General features: G+C 39.4%; 3 protein-coding genes across 3 annotated transcripts; 2 read left to right on the top strand and 1 right to left on the bottom strand.

Annotated features, from left to right (window-relative positions):
* Nucleotides 1-1309: 1309 nt before the first annotated feature.
* Nucleotides 1310-4257, top strand: pdzk1 (PDZ domain containing 1; the record flags this gene model as incomplete). Its single annotated transcript, XM_079231458.1, has 7 exons — nucleotides 1310-1516; nucleotides 1603-1816; nucleotides 2411-2755; nucleotides 2829-3025; nucleotides 3101-3325; nucleotides 3398-3709; nucleotides 4213-4257. The coding sequence occupies 7 exons, from the start codon at nucleotides 1310-1312 to the stop codon at nucleotides 4255-4257; spliced, it is 1545 nt and encodes a 514-aa protein (XP_079087584.1).
* Nucleotides 4258-4875: 618 nt separating this feature from the next.
* Nucleotides 4876-12053, bottom strand: LOC306747707 (Golgi pH regulator). The gene is made up of 14 exons (XM_079230792.1): nucleotides 11935-12053; nucleotides 10787-10846; nucleotides 10549-10652; nucleotides 10353-10459; nucleotides 10154-10255; nucleotides 9931-10051; nucleotides 9682-9762; nucleotides 9470-9579; nucleotides 9256-9344; nucleotides 7325-7417; nucleotides 7048-7143; nucleotides 6632-6721; nucleotides 6384-6449; nucleotides 4876-6288 (listed from the first exon to the last, which is right to left on the bottom strand). The coding sequence occupies exons 1-14, from the start codon at nucleotides 11974-11976 to the stop codon at nucleotides 6082-6084; spliced, it is 1368 nt and encodes a 455-aa protein (XP_079086918.1). The 5' UTR covers nucleotides 11977-12053; the 3' UTR covers nucleotides 4876-6081.
* Nucleotides 12054-12948: 895 nt separating this feature from the next.
* LOC306747963 (OX-2 membrane glycoprotein) lies at nucleotides 12949-21134 on the top strand. The gene is made up of 7 exons (XM_079231070.1): nucleotides 12949-12995; nucleotides 13466-13579; nucleotides 13671-13991; nucleotides 15125-15454; nucleotides 17842-18126; nucleotides 19017-19118; nucleotides 20855-21134. The coding sequence occupies exons 2-7, from the start codon at nucleotides 13498-13500 to the stop codon at nucleotides 20860-20862; spliced, it is 1128 nt and encodes a 375-aa protein (XP_079087196.1). The 5' UTR covers nucleotides 12949-12995; nucleotides 13466-13497; the 3' UTR covers nucleotides 20863-21134.
* Nucleotides 21135-22557: the final 1423 nt, after the last annotated feature.

Here is a 22557-nt window from a genome sequence, read left to right as displayed (position 1 = left end):
AGAAAAAAATCCCTTTAAACGTACAATATTGTGGGTAATTTACTGAATAATTTGACCACTTTAGGCCACAAACAATATGTGAAACTAAGTGAAAGTTCAGTGAAAGTTCAGTTTTTGGTTAGAGTAGACATTGCTTCGTTTTAAGGGGTCAACAAGCCAAAGAGATTTGAAACATGCAGTACAATATACATTTTTATTATATATAAAAAATAATAGTTGAGTAGACTTTTATGAAGGCAATATATTTACTTTGAGGTGTTGAAAACCTCACAGCCTTACTTTGAATTCTATTGGAGATTCCCAAGTTTTCAAAGACACTCAATATTGCTGAATTCTGTATTATATTATATTTCTGTATCATATCATATTTCTCATGAAAACGGTCAATTAGTTTCAGTTAAGTACTCCAAATATGTTACACTGTTCCTGTATAGTAGGGAACTATTGTTTGTTTCAAGTAAATTCAAAAAGATGAATGGGAAAATCAGTGATTTTAGGTTTCATGGTTGTGAACTGTACTCAGAGTATAACTTATAAAACTAACAACTGCACACTGACCGGATTGACCTGTCCGTATACGCGGTGGTTTCAACACAGGAAAAGCTGTGTGACTCTAACAGAACATACAGTTTCCTACAATAACTACATAGTAGGCGCACACACACACACTTGTCCACAAACTAACACACACACACACACACACACACACACACACACACACACACACACACACACACACACACACACACACGCTTTAGAACCTTCCCATATGGATATGACAGTCTTATAAAGGTGGTACATTGACATTCAAAGTCCAGGCTGTCTTTATAAAGGAGACTCGTCACCACAGTCAGCTGTGTCTGCTGTTAACAATTAACTGCCTTTGCTGACATGCAGATTAACTATTCATCTGAAGTTATCAGCACTTCTATGGCTTCTTTAGTTCCAGGGTTATCTGCTATTAAATGGATGTTTAAAGGGGGGCAGCAGTGGCAAGGCGGGAGACAAAGGAACAAGTTTGAAGGTTATTAATAAATCAAATAGCTTAAGATACTCCTTCACTAAAGCGTTAGATTAATAACTTGAAAATAGCACTTTACTTTTTTGTATGTCCCTTGTTTATCATTGTATATCGCAGCCTCAAAGTTTACACCACATATTAAGAGTATTTTCTTTATCATCACTTTGCAATTTTTATTCTTTTTGTAATAACTGCTGTGAGGAAAGTCATCAGTGTCATAAAGCACATTGCAAGATATAACTGTTGATTGCGTGTGCATATCATTAACCCTCTCCTCCATGTTAGGACATGGCCGGGTACAAGTCGAAGGTGATTTCTCTAACCAAGAGGCCGGGTCATTCGTTTGGCTTCTACTTGAGGGTGGAGCATGCTGTGGACGGTCACCTGATCCGCTGCCTGGAAATGGGAGGTCCAGCTGAACTGGCTGGCATGAAAGATGGAGACCGCATCCTGCGGGTCAATGGAACATTTGTTGATGGACTGCCCCATTCAGAGGTAAGTAGCATGTAGGATGACGGCATTGTACTGTTATAGACATCTTTTTAATACACATGGCTGCTGTGTGTGTTCCCCCGGTACAGGTGGTGGACATGGTCAGAAACAGTGGAGCATCAGTCATATTTCACATCCTGGATGAAGCTTCATACGTGCGAGCCAAAAAAAAGGGGGTGACCCTTTCCGACCCTCAGAGCACACCAGTTGCCAACGGTGGGGCCAAACCGGCTCTAAAACCCAAACTCTGCTACCTGGTTAAGCACAGCTCAGGCTATGGGTTTTCCATTCGTTCAGTCACAGGTGAGATGAGAAGACAGGTTTATTGAATGACAATTTAGGGCATATGATAAAAAGAATGAGAATGAAAGAGTGCTTTAAAAAGCACTAAATGACGACATACAAACAAACCTTTTTTTTTATTTATCTACCCAGGGACTGAATGATGAAATAGAACATTTAGGAGTATAGATTATAACTGCTGCATTGGCTTTATTAATGGTTACAACATTGTTTTCTAATTTGTTAGCTCTCCGATCAGTAATTTATAGGCAAGTCAGATTTTTGTTTTTTCAGATAGATAAATCTGAAATTGGTTAGTTTATATCCTCCTCCAGAATGACGGATGTAATGCATTTAGGTCTTTAGCATGTCCTCGAGTTGCTAGCTTGGATGAGGACCAGACTTCAGAGGTCTGGTAGGCTCACTTCTTTGTAACTCAAGGCATCCAGGTTAAAAAATAATATATTTTAGTATTTTGGATCCACTTCTCTGCAGCTCTTCTCCAGAAAGTCAGAGGTATAGTAGGTCACTACTCAAGAGAACGACTGATGAGAACTGTCTGTTAAATGTTTGCACCTTTTAGTTTTTTCACATCTTCTACAACATCATTTCCAGGTGAGCAGGGTTTGTTCATGATAGAGGTGATCCAAGGAAGTGTGGCTGACAGGGCGGGGGTCAGTGTCAACGACCGCCTGCTGGAGATCAACGGGGAGAACGTAGAGGGCTCCACACACGACCAAGTAGTGGACATGATCAAACAGGCTGGCAGCAGCATCATGTTCCTGCTGGTTGACGGGGAAACAGACAAGCACTACCAGAACAAACATATGAAGATAGGAGCATGGTTAGCCACTGCCAAGCATCTCCCACACAAGCCACACGTCATCAACATGAGCAAAGGACCTGATGGCTATGGCTTCTTTCTCAGGGAGGAGAAGAACCAAAAAGGCAAGATCATATGTAAATATTACAAACTGGTATTTGAATACGGAAAGAAGGCTGTTTTACAAGTGTGTTCGTTCACGCCATGCAGGCCACATGTGCAAGGACATCGACAGAGGCGGCCCAGCAGAAAAAGCAGGTCTGAAGGAAATGGACAGACTAGTAGCTGTGGACGGTCAGGAGGTGGACAGCTGCAGCCATCACCAGGTGGTGGACAAGATCAGACAGAGTGGAAACAACTGCTCCCTCCTAGTGGTGGACAAAGACACGGACCAAATGTATAAGCAGGTGAGTCAGGGTGCCACTGCCAAACTTCTAAATAAACTGCACACAATCTAAATGTCATTGCTGTGTCCCTCACAGGCCAAAGTGTCTCCTATAGTCTTCTTGGAAGATATGGAGGACTCCAACTCACCACCCAGTTATAGAGAGGCCCTCAATTTACCTGCTTCCGTCCAACCATCCACACCTGTTCAGCATAGAAAGGAGGAGCTCAAGCCCAAGCTGTGTAAAATGGAAAAGGCCTCAACTGGCTATGGCTTTCACCTAAATGGCATCCAGGGGGTGTCTGGAAATCACATCAAGGAGGTATAGGAACTACAGCAATCTCCAGCATTTCATAATTTTCACATCAAACTGGTGACAAACACTTTGTTTCAGGTGGTGAGAAGTGGCGTGGCTGACAGGGCGGGTCTGGAGGATGACAACATTGTGGTGGAGGTCAACGGGGTAAATGTGGAGCAGAGCAGCCACGAGGAGGTGGTGGAAATGATCCGCAGCAGTGGCAGCTCTTTGGAGATGCTGGTGGCTGACAAAAGCGTCTATGACCAACTGAAAGCTCAGGGAGTGAGCATCACACGCCTGCTCCTCGGGGAAACATCTCATGCTCAGGTCCACACCGCAGACACCCCAGAGGAAGAGGAGAAACGTGAGGCCAGACCTGAAACTCCAGCTGAACCCGCAAGAGAGAGGGTGAGTGGTGCTGTTGAAAGCCTCACAGGGAACATGTTTCACCAGCTGTGTGTCTGGGTTTTAAAGGATGGCGATGTTGGTTTGTTGGTCGGTCTACCTCTGTGGTCCAGACTAACATAGCTCAACTATTGGATGGATTACCATGATAATTCGTACAGACATTCATGTTCCCCAAACAATGGATCCTCATAACCTTTTCACCAGCACCACCATGAGGTGATCATTGTGGTTTTGAGTGAAATAACATTCATGTTCTCCATAATATACACTGGAACAACTTTGGTGATTCTTAGACATTTCATCAGCGCCATCTTTAGGTCATACTTTGAATCGTTTCAGTACTTCGGTTTATGACGGTTTAAAACATGACTCCCATGAGTCTTAGCAGTGCATTCCTTTGTGCCCATGTCGTTCCTTTTATACATTTTCAACCACAAGCCTTTACGGATATTTTTTTCCCCCAATGTCTAAAATAATTGTGATTTTTTTCCCCTCTCTTCTAGACCGCATCATCTTCATCTGAAGACAGTTTTGATGAGAGACTCTGAAAAATCACAGAAAGGACCCGCTCTCCGATTTGGCCTTTGTCAATAATGTTGATCCATCCTTTTCTAAACGATCAGCTCTCAGGGCTCCACACATGCAATCGATATCACAGGAGACAAGAGACACAGAAAAAAAGGACAGTCAAGAAATTCAATGACGATATCTTTATTTTGTCCATATATATATATAAAAATATTTGCACAATTAAAGGGATAAGTATACTTTTTCGTCAATACTTTTGTCTTCCTTTGATGAACATATATCTACTTATAGATTAACAATGATCTGACTAATATAAAATATCTACCAAAGCTTATAAGCTTATGCCAACACTATTATTGTTTCCAGTAAATACTGTGGCCTGGATCATAAAACTCACAGTTTGGATTGTCTCACGCATCAGTCACAGATCGGATCAGTACAAAAGAAGCAAATATAACTTTTATAGATCCATGATCGTGTTTTCTTTTGCTGCCGATACTAATTGATGATCCATATTGTTGTTTGATTATAGCAGCTGGTCTACAAGACTCCAGACTAAAAAAATTTGCCACCATCACAAAAATGATTCCAACCACTCTGAAGTCTGTGAACCATAATAAATGTTATGTTTTTACTTAACTTAGTGTTTTTCCCTCAAAAAAGACACATTTCAAATGATAAGGAAATAAAAGATTGTATTTTTATTAATAAAAATAGCATACATTTAGTAGTTTTAATTATCTATTATAAGCTGTTTAGAGCTTGTGTAAACATCTTCCAATTCCTCTCCAATATGTCTAATTTGTATTGCTGTGAAAACATCTTCTTCATACAACTGGAATTATTCAAGTTTCTCAGCAAAACTACATTTTAAGAGATTACATGTGAACAGATAACGTTATAATTTACTTTTCCCAATACTCATTTTCACTTAACAGAGACCGAACGCATCATAATGTAAGCAAACAAACCTTCCTTCGTTGTCCATGAGCCACTTTAGCTCTCCTCGTGTCAATTTAAACACGGATTGTTGTTTACAATGCAACATTAGCAGAGATCCGCGACTAGAAAAGAATAAATGCCGATGTCCTAATCACATATTCGACTTATTATTGGTGGATAACGATTGTCATTAACACTGTATTTCACACTTTGATGGTTAACATTAAACTGTGTAATTAAACCACAGTTCAGCTCTGTACTAATCACGAATCAACCGTGGTCCATTACACCACCGTGCATGTATTTATTTTTCTCTCTCTACTGCCTTTATTTAATGTTCCAACTTCTGAAACAAAATTAAATTAATTACAATTTTCACATACACCAATAAATGAAAACATACTATCTGAATTAAACTTACTTTTTGTTTTTATTCACAATTAACTGATATATTTAGCTTTATAGTGGAGATCATGAATGACATCTACGTTTTCCTCATAGTCCTTTTACACTTCAGTAGGAGTGAAGCACAGATTTGCTGTGAACAGTACAGCTCCAGTGTGTTCAGAAAAAAAGAAATTAAAAGATTGTTTTGCCGAAATAACGAGAATCTAAGTGTTGCATTTGCAGGTAAAATGTAATTACTAATAGCAAAGTCTGTTCTGCAAATATCTTAATTCTAGAAAGTTCACTTTCCAAGTTTTTTTCCTGATGCGCTCCAACAGTTCCCCATCGCTTGCATCCAACAATCAGCCATTCCTGATTCAGGAACAAGTAGTCAAGATAAAAAAAAAAGAAAAATAAAAAACAATAAAAAACTGATTTCTGGATATCTCTAAATTCCAGATTCAAAGTCACCCACAGGTCAGTAGTCAAATCCAGGGGGAAAGACATGTGGAGGATTAGAGGGCCATTTGTTTCTCTGGTGCCTGCTTGTGGGCGAGATAAAGGAAGAGGATGCTGGACAAGGCGCTGACGAGGAAGATGACGTCAAACCAACGGTGGTAGAAGTTGAACTGCAGCTCTCCCAGAACCTCCGTTACGATGGAGCGATACTCCAGCGGCATGCTCATACGCATCAGTAATACGGATGATACAAAATACATCCCCTGGTGGATTGAGACAGATGGAGAAGATTATGGTTTATCTGTTGTTTGGAGGCTGTGCTCTGTGTTACAAGATATTTATAAAGCAGCACACTCACCATGATCTGAGCGAGGACAAGCACAATGACATTAGAGGACTTGCTGCTTGAGATTGCATAGAAGAACTAAAAACCAAGGAGCATTATCTTTGGTTAAACAACATCATTAAAAAAAATATATCACACACACATACATATACATATACATATATATATATATATATATATATATATATATATATATATATATATATATATATGCCCCAAGATCTTTAGCCATTTCAACTTGTATCATGTGATAGTCTTACCTTTGTGAGGGTAATGAGTAAGCCACGAATGGATGTCACGATTATTATCCCCACCAAGATGAAGGAGATGTGTTGGGACCAAAACTTCACCTGAGAAGAGAATAAAAAAAACATGAAAAACAAAGCAAAAAAATAAGAAGTAGGGACAGAAGATGACAACTGTCAATCTGCATTCATTATTTATTTATTGAAATGTAAACATACTGCCAAATCCTGAGAGTGTGAGATATAACGCAATCAAATAATTGGCTATGTGGAAAAAATTGAATGCGATCATGAGCAGATGATAATGAGCTGTCAATTATCTTTACAGGAGGTCATGCAGCGTGACAGGTTTCTGCAGGTGTGTGTGTGTGTGTGTGTGTGTGTGTGTGTGTGTGTGTGTGTGTGTGTGTGTGTGTGTGTGTGTGTCTTACATCAAACTGGATGCCCAAGTAGTTCACTGTTATTTCAATACCCCTTGTCACTGGATCCGTCTTTCCAACTCGATCAAACACAATGTTTATTGTGGCCTATGGTGGACAGAAGAGGCATTTAAATAAACAAACAAAAAAAAAAAAGGTACTGTTTCTTTATAACTGCATGTCAAACAATAAAAAATAAAAAATTGTGATTGGGCCATAGCACTCACATAATCTATGTGTGAGTTGAGGGAAAGACACAATGCCAGAATATAATTGTGAATGTTCTCACCATGAAGATTTTCCAAACACAATAGATGGAAAAGAAGTAGCCAAGGAAATTGAAGTATTTCCCCTGGAATGTCGTTGAGTACTCAATTCGCTCCTAAAGATAAGGAAAGGTGTTGGTAAAGAATTAGGCAATCATTTATCGCATGTAGGCAAAGGAGATCATTAAAATGGGCGTAGTGTGTATAGATAAAAGTGTGTTATCCAGTGTCAGCAGGTTTAAATTTCAGTTCAAACGTGGGCAGCTGCAGAATACTTTTTAATCTGATCCGTATAAACGTGTATATAAAATGTGATAAGTCAAGCGCATACCTGGCAGTATACTATCAAAAGTGTATCTTTTTTTTTTTTTTTTATAATTTATGATGTTATACTGCATGTGATGATATATAGTAGTAATAAACCTGACTCTTGACATCTTGTACAGAAACGGATTTGTATAATGTGACAGATGTGTAACTAAAGTTTTTTTGATGTTGAAGAGATCCTAAAGTTTAGGTACGTTTAGTGTGGTTGAATCGGCGAAAATCTATATTGCCGATATAACCATTGAATCAAATGACTGTGTACAGGAGTCCTTCACAGTACTAGAATGAAAGAGAAGAAATATTGCAGCTCTACTGAGCTTTTTGATTTATTTTAGTGAATTATTTTATATCACTTTTACTGTACGATTGAGTCTCAGCCACTCAAGTAAATACTGGACTGGCATTCATCAGGTGCAGTCAGAACTTGTACTCCAATGAGACATTTCTATAGATGTGTGTGTTATGGGTGTGGTAGTACTCAATTGTAAGCTAACAATTTAGCCATAACAACGTTATAAGTAGGTGTATACAATGGCAGCTGTAAGGTCGGGTTAAGGATATGTAGAACTAACTAGACATTGCTAAACTCTGTCAGGAAGAAAGGACTTAAGTGTCAGTAATGTCTTCTTTACTTTTCTTGTATGTTTTTAACTAGCTCTGTAATCTTTGACTGGCCCATGGCTCCCTCAGCAAGCACTGACCCACTGCCTTAATAATTAACTGGTGGTGGGAGGTGGGAGGTGCTTGACAATAGAAGGCAAACACAAACAAGCATCAACACCTGTACACAGCTTAAAAACTGATAAAGCTCCAATCCGTCAAAGAAACTGCATCACAGATTATACTTAACCTGAGCTTTTAGTTTACAGAGTCTTAAAGGAGTCCGAGCTACCAACTGCACAAGTCAAGACAATTGAACAGCAATTCAAGTATGTCTTATCTGTGTTTTTGATCACTGGAGAGTTGGGACAACATAATGTTGACATAACTAGAGAGTTACTTATTTACAGATCCAGCAGTTATGGAGCAACATTATTACTCATTTGGAGTCCTGTTTGTGTCTGATGACTGTACGTCCAATATTAACTCTCCTTTTAGTTCTGTTTTTGGTCTTTACCAACTCCTCAGGGAAATGTCTGGCTCTTTAGCTGCTATATACTCTTTTATATACAAATATTGAATGAATATGCTTTATAATGTTCACCAGCAAGTCGCTAACCGTGTCTGTCTGCTGTTTGTTGCTGAGCAGGTATCGTGCATTGTTTTTTAACCTTAAACAGTACAGTTGCCGGACAGCTAGACAATATGCTGAAACTCCCTACATATAAGGATATAAGGCGTCCATAAGGCGTTGGGGTGTTGCAAACCAGCCAATCAATCATTACTTTAAAATGCTAGGCATTCATGCTACATGCTAGTATGTAGCATGAACGTTCCAACCTTCACTTGTAAGTCAGGTTTTTTATTTCCACCTGCATAACTTTATTCAAGATTATAGCCTGCATGTTCTTCTGTTCTTCTTTTTTTCTTCTTCATAGTTAAGTGAAGCACAGTGTGCCTGCACGGCCCTGTGTGTGCATGTGTGTGTATGTGTGCGTGTGCGTGTGTGTGCATGCACGTGTGTTACCTTAGTGGCTTGCAGATCCACAGTCTCAAGAAAGAGCTGCCGACTCAGCTCCTCTAGAGCATCAACCTCCTGCTGGATCAGAGATAGGTCTAGAAGGATTAAGTCAAGGCTCACATCTACTACAAATACTGTAAACAATTAGTACATAGTTATTTGATAACAGCTAAAAAGTAAAGCTTTTTGCAATCATAGCCAATATTTGTATAAAGGATACTTTCACTGCCAGTTTGTGGAGAGGTAACACTCTTGATCATGCCCCAGAATCCTGTCTGTTTGTTCTGGTCTTCCCCACGCTGGTACATCTGCCTCCGTGTCATGGCAATTCTACACACACACACACACACAAAACAAATTGTAGAAGCAAAATCATTTATTTTATTCATTGTATCAACAAAATAAATAATACATATATTGTTTTTCACTCACCGTTTCTTCTTGCTGACAATCATGTCCATAGTCTGGAGCAGCCGCCTCTCCAGAGCAAGGATGTCACTGTCTGTTACATTCCTTTGAAAATAACCAGGCAGGAAGCATCAAAGCAATGGCAGCTTGAGTCACGAAAACAGGAATGTGATTCCCGATAATAATGTCTGATGCATAAACAGACTGAGATTAACAAGCTGTGTGATACGGCTGCTGAAGGTAACCTGAGAGAAAACCCACAGCTAAGATCACCTGAGGAAATAGGACATGTAGGTGTAGGGACAGTTGACCGCACCAAACCCAGACAACAAAGCCATGAGGGTGACTCCGATCACACCAACACGACTGATGAGCTGCTCAATGGACAGAATGCCTGCGGAAAAGACAACCATAGACTGACAACAGTGACGCCAGTGTTTCATTTGGCCAACAACAACCTTTGCAGATATATCAGTATAGAAGGACGCACACTAACCATGTTTTGGACTCAGGATGGGGAATGGGTCTCCCAACTTCCAGAAGAAATACATGAAGGTAAACCACACCATACAAGCAAACAGAAGCTTCTGTCTCTGCACTTCACACAGACAGGAAGAAAACAACCGTCAAAAAGCATAATCCAATTTTAGTTCCAGTATTTTATGTTCAATACCTAGCAAAACAGCTATACTTACGCAGGCGTATGTTGCTGACAACAAAGTATCCGATGTAGAAAGGCACCACAAAGATTAAGACCAGCAGAATCACATACAGATTCAGCTTCCAGTGAAAATACCTAGAGCTGTGGCAAAGACATGACATTTTTTTAAATTCTCAATCTGCAAGAAGCAGCAATAAAACAGAGTTATAGTCTTCAGAAAATGTACTCACTTGCTACTTAAGGCACCCAGGATCTCAAAGATGATGAGCTCAAACATGGTACATGAAAAAGCAAAAGTGATAGAGAAAACCACCTGGACAATATACTGTCGGACCTGTCAACAAACACAAAGACGGTTAGCAGAGAGGACTTCCAGTGATTGATGAGGCCTACATATCTATTGGTGATGGCCAGGCTAAAATGTGTTGTTTCTCATTGTAAATTAAATGCTTTGCAATAACACTTTACCTCATAATCTTTAAACAGCTGCCGCATAAAGAATAACCAGCCAAATCCAAAGAACAGCACCTGTTGGAATAAATGGGAATTATTTGGAGAAAGGGGAAAGATTACATCTCTGTATCATGTCTCATTTTTCAATGAGGAAATGCTCATTACAAACTACTTTTTCCTGCAATGACACTTTCAACTCATCAAAAACAGTAAATCCCACATCCGCAATCAAGCAGTAAATGCATTAACTCATTTTACCGTAACAAACATGAACTTCAATATTTGTTCATTCATCATGAAAATGTATTTTGACCAATGTATTTGACAATATGTCTCACTATTGTTTTTTAAACGTTTTTTTTTGTACAATTCAAAATTGCAGTTAAAAAAGAAAATAGCACTTCTTTCTTACTTCTTATTCTTTACTAGAAATTGCAACCTGATAGAAATGTATCAGAAATGCTGCAATGTGCTGCAATATGTATAACGGTGTGTTTTCGCTAATTTTTATTTTCAGTGTTTCCAAAATGGATAAAGATGAAACCTATTCGACACATACATGTATAAGATACCAAGTTATACAAATACATGGCAATGCTAGAAAACCCTGACTATTCCATTTGGCCCCAAGCTCTCATCCACATAATGTATTATTAGTATTATTGTAAGTACATTTAGAATCTGGTCGTTGCTTATAAACCTACAGTAATAATTATAAATAATAATTTCTAAAATTGTATTAATTGAAAGGGTTGTGCACAGAGTGTTGATGATGTTTTAGTCATAGACTGTATGTTTTGAGTAAGAAAACAATGAATGCAATTTGTAAAGACGTGGTCCATGAGGAAAGACAATGCAAAGTTATTGAATCCGCATAAACATAAACGTTATGAGGACGTGTGACGATGCTGATCTCAGTTAAGTAATTGCTGTAATCTGCTGTGAAAACGGAAACATGTTAAGCGTGTTTACATCTTTAACCGCCTGCCTCTAGATAAAAGACATCTTTAAATTCAGGGTGGGTGTGAACTTTAGTTCAAGATGGTCTCAGTCAGAGCTAACGTTACGTAGATAGCACGTTTAATTCCACGTCAGGGTGTTGCTCAGTGACCATAACGCACGTTACAAATGCGTCGATTTGCCCAACTCCTTGTGCAGGTTACCTGTGAGGTGAACATGATGACTGAGTCCACCAGGAACGACATGGTGATGTCTGTCCACGAGCCTTCAGTCCGCAAAACACACACAGATGTAGGTGTCACAGGGTAGAGGACAGTTTCAATTCATGAAAGAAAAAGTCGGGCTTAAAATGTTTATGTCACTAATGGGCTCATTTTAAGAGCATTTGTTGTTCAGCTGTCAAATACTACGGTTGCCCATGTTGTTACGTCATCAAAATGAGTCCGGCAGAGACACTTCCGTCGCAGAATTGTGACGTTTAAAAAAAAAGCCAAACGCCTGATTCACAGATTGTGCGATGATTCATACACTTTTAAACGTTTTTTAAACCATTTTTTGATTGATAGTAAATCATTGTTTGTTTACTTCACGTAATTATTGCTCTTCTAGATAGTTACTCGTCACAGCGAGTACTATTTGATACTAAATAATAAACTGGACTACTACAAATATACTTGTACATTATATACATGTATATCATTTTAGCTTAATAAATCATAAACTAGACTACTAAAAATATACTGGTACATTATATACATGTATATACTTGTAGGTTACAGTTTTTATGATTTATGTTCATGTCTATGAGTTAACTTTAATTAACTTGTTTCTCTTGTTTGCTATTTCTTTAATCTCATACTGCAACATGGGCCACAGGGAAATCCTAATGAATTACTCAACTGGAACTTTTTAACATGTAAACACATTCATAGTGGCTCAAACGAGTTGACATCTCAACCTGTATCACAGAGCAAAGCACACAGAGTGACACTGGAGGTCGCTGTAACTCCGAGCTGCGCTGTGGCTTGGCCCGCACTCTCAACCCCGCTGCATCGGGAGAAATGAAGGTTGGAGCTGCCGTCGGCTGGTGTTCATTGTGCTGAAGGGGTGCAGAATAGAAAACACACGGAGGAGTAAAAATAGTTTCTCGCTTCGTCTGAAGTGATGTTTCGAAAGACTGTTGGGTTGTAAGGATGTACAAGATGTTGCAGAGGTAGAACATCTTCAACTGTTGGATTTACCTTTTGCATTAGGACAAGTAGAGGTGAGTGTCATAATGTATGTCATAATTTATATGATACAGGGAATACGAAATATAGCCCAAATCAAAAATAGTGGAACACTTACTGTATGTATGTCGTGTTATTTGACTACAATGCGTTTATGCCCATTGCAAGTTTAACTTTGTGATGTGGCAAAAAAAAAAAAATCTTTATATTTGAAAGAACTCTGATAACTATGCCTTTGAATTTATCTCTGATCTTTTTCTCATATGAATAGCTTCATAAATTGAATGTTGAAATATATTGTTATAGCATTTGAGGATTTCTTTTGCATTGCATTGCATCCCACTGAATAGTGTTCTGGGTGTTTTTATGCAATTAAATGTGTTGGTCAACATCTAGTAAACAAGCAGACTCCTTAAAGTTATTCCTGTATTGCTGTGGCACCACCAGTTATATAAATGAGAGTTTGAGTTCATGTTGGGCTGACTGTTACTTGTGAAATTCTCAGTACCGCTCTTTCTGCTCCCTGTTAAATGAGTGATGAAGAAGATGAAGATCCAGGCCTCTTGTAGGAAAGGTCTGCAGGTGTGTTTACTCCTCCTGATGGTGGGAAGACTACAGGGTGAGTCTGCCATGCTAAAAATACATCAAACAACTAACATCGAAAACTCATGTCACAACATTATAATGTTAAATATTGGTGGGTGTTTCAGGCAAGGTAACAGCACCAGAGCGTTTGGAAGCTCCAGTGGAGAAGCCGTTTACTCTCACTTGCAGTGTCACGAGGGAACGAGGTGAGTCACTGAGGCAGGTGCGTTGGATGGATGTCCAAAACCAGACCCTGCTGAGCTACCAACCCGGCAACAAAGACAGTGTGAACGGACAGCAGTATGTGGAGCTCGCCTCCTCCCCGAAAGACACCTCAGCTATCACCATCCGCAGGGTGGGTTTCCGTGACGAAGGCTGCTACACCTGCATCTTTGACATGCATCCTTCCGGTTCGAAGCAGGGACTGACGTGCCTCACTGTTACCTGTGAGTAAGTCCTGTAATGACCACAACTTTGATTTTGTGAACAAGGACACAGTTGTTACAAATAGAAGAACAGCAATTAGTTACAGATTGGACAGGATGCTTTTTTTTCATCTAGATGGTTTCTATTTTGAGAGCAATTTAAAATGAGTATCAGATATGTTCTTTGTTCTTCAGTGCCAAGGTTTAATTAAAACCATGTACTATTACGACACGCTGGCCTGTTAGAGAGCTAAAATGCAGGGTTGAAGCAATAACAACATGTGGGTTTCTGACATATATTCAACCCTGACAGGAGAGGTCTAGACAAAACATGAGGTATTCTTTAGCCCAGGATAAATTCCAGGAAGTGTCTCTGCTATTGTCTTGAAGGTCTTGAACCAGGTGGGAGAAGCATCCACATGAGGCCAGGCTGAGTAATGATCATGGTGGCACACTGAAGGGAGACTGATCTCAGCCGTGCAGACAAACTGAGCAGCTCAATTATCCAGAATCAGACACTACATGAGATCTGTCCTCTGTTTGATACAAGCATCAGTATCACTCTCATCCATTTGTTTATGAGCTTGTTGTATTACATGTCCTTTAAATCAGCTGCATCTGTTGTATTAGTGAGTAAGTGACTTTGTCAACTTTGTTGACAGCTCTATGAAAGTTATCATCAGCGTGGGTGTGAATTACAATTTGGAGGCTGACTCAAAAGTTTTTTCCTGTTATGCTGCTCATAATAACATTTTAAACAATATTACGTGAACGTGGCATTGCTGATATTGGAAGCCTGCCCTTTGCCCCCGGCCTTTAAAATGAAACAAAAGCAATACTCCAGAGTACTCCAGAGACAGTTACTCCACCCTAGAATCTCAATATCAATCTGCTTGGGGATTTACTGAGACATGTGTAACCCCGTAACCCCTGAGAGGCTCAGTCAGTCATATTAATAAAGAGCATAGCAGCAGTGGGAGAAGGAGGGCTCATTTTTCTAAGCAGAAACAGCTGTTGCAGATTCCAGTGACTGGTTTCTGTTTGGGCTCCTCATATCTTTAAATACTTTGTCCTGTTTTTCATTCTCTGTCCCCCTTTTTTGTCTTTTCTCCTCATCATCAATCTTTCACTGGGCTCTTTTTTTTTACTCCCAGCTCAAATCACCGTTGAAAGCAACAAGACAGCAGTGAGTGGCAAGAAGGCCTCCCTTTCGTGCTCCTACGGTTTGCCTGAGAAGGTCCAGCAGATCGTATGGAAACACACATCTGCACAAGGAGACTCCACAGAGGTGGCGTCCTTCGCAAAGCGAAGCGACCCCATGATAGAGCCATTGTTCCAGGGAAGAGTCTGGCTGAGTGCCTCCCTGTCAGAGAGTCAGCTCACCATCCAGCCTGTCACAATCCAGGATGAGGGCTGCTACACCTGCCTGTACAACACATATCCCGACGGGCCCAAGACGTCCAGAGTTTGCCTCGTCACCTATGGTAAACTTATTTTTACCCAGCCCCCATTATTAAGGATTATTTTATATTACAGTATGGCCCACACAGAAAGAGAATAGGTGAGGGGAAATTTGAGGGAAGAGCAGGTTGCTTTACAATATAGTGTCAGTCAATGCTTGTGTGATAAAAAGTGTCATTTTTCTTTATTGTGCAGGAATAAGGTCATGAGGCTGGAATAGAGGATACGTTTATGAAATGTTATTTTCAAAGAATAGTTTGACATTTTGGGATTTTTTTTTGCTCGGTTGATACCTCTCTCATGTTTGTGCGGTAAATATGAGTCTATTGCCAGCAACCGGTTAGCTTAGCTTGGCATTCAGACTGGAAAATAGGGGGAGACAGCCAGCCTGGCTCTGCAGAGAGATAATAGAATCCAATAAATAATACCAAAGTATTGAAAGAATCCTTTAAATTCAGTTAGTACGTTTCTTTTGCGGTCTGCTTTAACTAAATCCCTCTGCAGTGGTTCAACAAAGAAACACCGTCTGTGAAAATGCCCACTCACTAACTCAGACTACAAAAGCCTCACATCAGCTATTAAAAAAGAAAAAATAGAATCCATCCTTTACTCACAACATACATATCAGGCTGATGGTGGTTAATTTGTTCGGTGTTGAGGTGTCATTTGATTGAAAATGTTGACCTGTTGGTGGTGCTAAATGAATTTTCCAGTGATCCGTAACATTAGATTACAAGTCTTACTGAATGCCTGTACCACATTTCACACCAAATTTCGTGGCAAGCCATCAAATTGACTTATTTTTTTCTGGACTTAAGTGTTGGACCAACAAACTGACCACATTTCTATATCTAAAGCCATGCTGCTAATATCTGGCATTCTGGGCAGATACATTTGTTGTCAATGCTTTTATTGTTACGACAGTCAGCTCTCTTCTACTTGCTTTTTTTCACAGAAATGTCACTTTTATAATAACCTCACTGGCAGAATTGTTCTTTTTTAAGATATTTGGGAGTTGTTCAGATGCACATTTTTGCAGGGGTCGTAGTAGTGAGTGACTGTCCTACAGTAGATGCGAGAGCTGGGAAGGGGAAAATGATGGAGTCAGACATGCATGTGAATGCAGAGATCCAATTTGGACTTTGTGTCTGCAGGAAAGGCAGGTACCCCTGCGATTTAGACAGGAATGTTATTTTTCTTTCTTCCTGATTGTAGCTGCAAGGATAATCTCTCGGCTGATTTGTTAACACACAAACACAGAACAATGTATCCATGTGAAGAATGGAGCATTCGAAAGAATGATGGAGGCAGGGAGTGAGGTACGGATGCATGACTGTTGTCAGTGTTTGCAGCAGACAGAGATTCCCTCTGTGCTTTGTCTCTCGCTTTGCTCCTTTTCTCATGCTCCCTTTCTCTCTCAGTCATCTCAACAAACAGATGTGCTTTTGTTTGAAATTGAACTGTACAGTACAGTAGGTGTTTCCAGTAGTGAAGCACGATTAGCATTAACGTATTGTTTTTTGTTGCTGTGTACGACTGCCAGTAGTCCTCCACCCTCATCCCACCCTGGATGATGTGAAGCCCCCTCCTTCCCTCCCACTCTCACTCATGCTGTCCACAAACAGCGATAGATAAAACATGCGAAGGCACATGATCTCACAACATTTACATCTGGAGTAAGTCACAAAAAAATAATGTGTGTCTTCAAAATTAAACAGAAACAGTGATGAACTTACAGAAAAGGATCACCTGAATATGCAGCTACCCGCAGCTTTACAGAGCTTTATAGCGTGAAATAGAGCGAGGACAGTCTCTGGAATTTAATTTATGATAACAGCCAACTTTCACACCTGCTTTGTGCTGACCCATAGGTCCTTATGGTTTGTATTGTTATACATATGTGTTCCTGATGTGGAAATACAATCCAGACCGATGGTGGAGGAAGCTCACCAACTTGAACTCTAAGAAGACGCTGAAACTATGAGGGCTAAATATCTGCGGCTGAACGTGTTCTTGCCAACAAAAATGTTCTCGGTTCCAGTGCATTACATTCCTTGCTCAGTCTCAGAGAGAGAACAGAAAATTGAAAACAGCAAGAGATTTACTTATGGAACATAAGAGTAGAGGAATTCACATTCCTGCCTGATTCAAAGGCTCCAAGGTTTTTCTCAGGTATTAACTCAGCAATTTACCCAAAGACGCTTTGAACATTAACAATACAAACTGAACTTCAATCTGAATTTTTAATTAAAATAACAATTTTCATATGCCAGTCTTCCTTTGTGTTTTCTGGCTTGTGTATTTCACACACAGCACAATATTATAAAGAAGATTGCACGACAACCACATATATGAGCTTGTTTTGTGTAAGCGTGTGTTGTGATAGTTTTGTTCTGTATATTTCTCCTAGTGCTTCCCAAACCTCAGGTGAGCTACAAGACCACCTCTCCCGGTGTGATCGAAGCCAACTGCACCTCACTGTCACGGCCCCCAGCGGAGATAGTGTGGAATGTGGAGAGGGATAACCGCACCATGGGCCCCCCTGTGACAACACTGCTCCCACAGGGCGATGGCACCACGCTGGTCATCAGTACGCTGACTGTCCAATCAGGGCTGCTGAAAGATGTGTCCATCAAATGCTTGGTGCATCACAAAGGGCTTGAGTCACCAATTGCTGTATCCATGAACACTAAAAGTGAGTTGGTCTCAGTGAACCTTTACTTCAATGAGATGACCTCAATAAAGCATTGCTTCTATATTTGTCCTGGCGCGCTCTACGTTCTAGGTGCCATTATTAAAAAAAAGTCTGCTAAGAATACGAAAGAAAGCAGAGATTATTGGAGACCGTAAAGGACACAAAGAGCGTGTATCCCAACCAAAATTGGACAGGTGCTGGATAAAAAAAAAATATCTGAGATCCAAAGCCGGAGAAAAGATCTGTACATTCACTGATAGCTCTGAGTAAATTCAATTTAACAGAGCACGTGAGAATTGTCAAATAAACACGACAAATGTTCAAGTTTAATGTAATACATTGTACTGAATCTTTGCTAATTGCAACATTTTTGTTTTTCTATTTTGGATCTTTCCATAGAGGCATGCTTTGTCAAGTATATGTGATGTGATGTGTATTTGACAGCTGACGAAGCTCTCTGTTTGATCAAAATGTTGCTTTGTTAAATTAAATTGATTGGGAGCTGTTAGGTCTGTCTTTTGCTTTCACACTATTTGGAAAGGCCTGTTCTACAAAGCATATGTCTCAAATGTGCAATGTCCCATTTGTTTAATTAAAACAAAAAATCTGTTTTAGTTTTAGTGTCTACTGTCTAGTTTTAGGCAGTAGGTCGTGCCGTATCAGTGGCTTTAGTTTGCTGATAACTGTTAGTTGACTTTGATTTCATGGGTCAGAAGTGCACACATCAGAGAGATCAGAAATTAACACTGTGAATTAAATCTCAAATAATCACTGATGGTCCATAAAAAGGAAAGCAGTGTCCAGACTAGCAAGGAGTTACACATTGCAGTCAATAGAAATATGGAAGATAATAAAACTGCTCATCATTTCACTGTTTTTCTCCCTCCTAGTTGGGACGGCTCTTACCATCCTGATCTCTGTCACTACGGTGGCCGCCCTGTTGGTCATGTCCCTCTGCTTCTGCCTTTGGAAGTGTTTCTTGCACAAAGAAGGTGAGATCATATTTGTCTTAGACGAATGATGTGTTATGTGTTACATCTGGTGTCTACACACCATTTGGGCCATTTAGATAGAGATGTGAGAGGACAATGGAGATTAATAGATTACATCAATTTGTTACCAACAACTTGCAACTTGCTGCCAGTCTAAGTTGTATATGATGGATGGATGAGATGATATAGAAATACTCAACTTTTGTGTACATGTATTGGGAATTTGATGAGTGAATAATTAACAAGGGCATAGGATTGTAACTTAAAAATGTATTTGTTTCTCGTTAAGGTTATGTTAACTGACGGTGACCAGAGGTGTTGATTAAGCTGGAAATGAAAAACAAGAATTCTTTAATGATTTTGTGGCACTTTTTGTGTTGCACCTTTCCTGAAGCTGGCCTTGCTCTCCTGGCTTATTTGGGGACATTTCTACAGATTTGCTAACATCATTCTCTTAAGAAGTCATTTGAAGATCAATAAAATCAGATGTTTAGAAACCTTTGTGATTCAACAAAGTTAACAACATTTACCTCCTCTATCATAGACCTCTTTTGTTGAGGTGTGACACTGAGGGCTTGATGGAAAAAAACATAGATATTGAATAAACAATGTTGGATTGTTTAATTAAAAAAAAAACTAAACATATTAAGCAAGCTACATGACAAATCATGTTTAGAGAGGCCACGTAACCTGTTCCAAGGCTGTATTTTCTCTTTTTAGAGTAGTGACAAATTTCAATGTGACTCTCACAACACTAATATTTGCTGATGTGTTAAAGGGGATATTTGGATACTTGCAGAAATATTAGCATGAATTAAACTTTATAGCTGCACTAATCAATGTTTTCTATATTAACAGTGGGCCAGCTCTGCTCAGCTCTACAGAGCCTTTTAGTCCCTTTTAGCTGAAACAAGCGACTGTTTTAAAGAAAACCCCAAACTATCATAAACCAAATAACAGACCGAACAAATTGTGAGCTTGTGAAAATAGTGCAGCGTTAAAGATACACTTTTCTGTGGTCGTTAAAGCCAACTGGAGCTAATAACACTGCCCCTCATTCACATGATATTGTGATATTTATATCATCTACTTCTGAGAACATGAGTGTCATTTTAAGTTAATTATGCTGCACATCAGCTTAACAGAGCTCAGTCCGGTGCCTTAATAAACAGGACAACTAACACAGGATCTGGAGTGATGAGCACATTAGCTTACTGACGTTTAGTGTCGGCATTAAATTGTATTTTACTCTTTAACTTTCTTTAACTCTTTTTTTCCCACACATGCAAATGTTAATTACAAACGTCTTTATAACGTCTATGTGTGGCTTTCTTGATTCATGTCAACTTCACCATATGTGGGGTCTGCCATTTGGATCCTTCTCACACTGCCTCCTCTTGCTCCAATAAAGGATTTATGTAAAAACGGAATTTGCTAAACTACAGCCGTTTGATCCAGACAATGCTACGACCACAGTATAAGTGTTGCTTTATATAATCCTACAGCTGAGACAGTATTTTTCAGCTACTGAATGTGCAGCTGTGATATCTCTTGGTGTTTCTTTACAAAGCAATCAAATGGTTATAGGTTTGGATATGAATTTGATAGTCCTCATGAATAGTCCCTAACAATTTATGAGAAACATATTCTCAAGAACATGAGAAAACATTGAACTTAAAAAAATGTATCATGCATTCTTCCATTTGTGTCATTACTCTCCATGTATTTATTTTCAGCTGATTAATCTCTCAGATGAAGCCAGAGGCTGAAAAGAAGTGGCAGTGTTTCTCACAGCCGACCTTCCAGAATTGTTTCCCTGTAGCATCATCATCATCATTATCATCATCATCATCTTGGTACATTGGGAAGATGTTCTGACACGCATCTATAGGATGACAAATGCAATCCTATTTATGAATGACAACTGTGCAACGATATTTATCTCTCCTGCCTCTGCCCCTGACTCTTATATAATCTCCAGGCTGTCCTCACATGAAGTCAAGAAGGAAACATTCTCTGTCTGGCTCTGTAACTGATTGAGTCGATGGCCACACTCTCTACAACACACATGGCACATTAAAGTCAAATATTGTCCTTTAAATACTTCCCTCTGTTTGTCTCCGTCTTTAAACTTGTCCTGAAAGGAGAAGTCTGGTGATATTATGTTTTTCTCATTCAACAAATCCTAAAGACTAAAACCAACAATGAATTGATTCTAGTAACAACCATTGTCTGTATAGCACCAGTTTGATTTAGCTTGGCCCTGCATTGTTGTCCAAAAACTGTAAACACAAACTAATTATGAGCTACATGATGTACCGGTGACTAGAACATGGGCACTCTAATTTATTATACGGCTAAAAATAGTCCCCAACAAATGTCCTCTTTATCCTATTTTCAGTAATAACTGTTACTACAGTGTCCCAGTGTACATTATCATTTAGTTACAGTACTTCCTCAGCTAAACTAGTATTACGGAGGACACTGTTTTCTGCATGTATTTTATGGGATTTATTTTCAATAGGAAAAGTAAAGAATATGGTGAGCCTTATCCTTTAAATAACAAAGCTAATTGAAACTATGATCTCACCATTAAGGTTTCAATTCTTGTACCTCAGCCGAAGGCCTCCATCACTTGTATTGTTAAAGCTGTGTGAGGTCTTCACTTGTTCAACTAAGAGGGCTGCATACTTGTCTTGTTTGTGTAATATCTATTCAAACTTTTTTACATATTTCAAAGTCTCTCTCCATCTCTCTCTCTCTCTCTCTCTCTCTCTCTCTCTCTCTCTCTCTCTCTCTCTCTCTCTCTCTCTCTCTGTGTGTATGTGTGTGTGTGTGTGTGTGTGTGTGTGTGTGTGTGTGTGTGTGTGTATGTGTGTGTGTGTTGCTTATTGGTTCAGGGTTAAATTCCACGGTCAAGTAGCTTGAATCAATTCCCTGAGGAAGCGAGACTGAACCCTTTTTGGTGCCCCTGAAAGGAATGCATGTCTTGCTGCCTGCCTACATCGTAGAGTGAGGAAAGTTCATGTGTGTGAAGATGTGAGTGAGTGATACAGATCGGGGCGTGGACAATTGGCTTAGGGGTTGGATAATGATTAAATGCCAAAATGCTCATTGCTCTGGATTAAAGTGGCACCTAAATGCTTAAAATAAAATGAAGCTTTTAGGTTATATCATGTTTACTTCATGCTGAAATATTATTGTTTATCAAAGCATATGAATCTGTCAGTTATGAACAAAATGCCATTCTGGTTCTTAGATTTCAAACGTATTGCTTCAGTTGGGCTCATCACAATCCTCACCATTAACAAGACTCTACAGCATTACTCTGTTAGTATAGTTTCACTTTATGCACCACTGATTATAAGATCCGAGCTTACATTAGAACAATTATGAAACGTGGGTTCAGAACATTTGTTGAAAATAAATTGAAATGTAT

Source organism: Taurulus bubalis (assembly GCF_910589615.1).
Source record: "Taurulus bubalis genome assembly, chromosome: 15".
Classification (NCBI taxonomy): domain Eukaryota; kingdom Metazoa; phylum Chordata; class Actinopteri; order Perciformes; family Cottidae; genus Taurulus; species Taurulus bubalis.
Note: the sequence above shows the minus strand (reverse complement) of the source record. Positions and strands in the feature narration are given on the sequence as shown.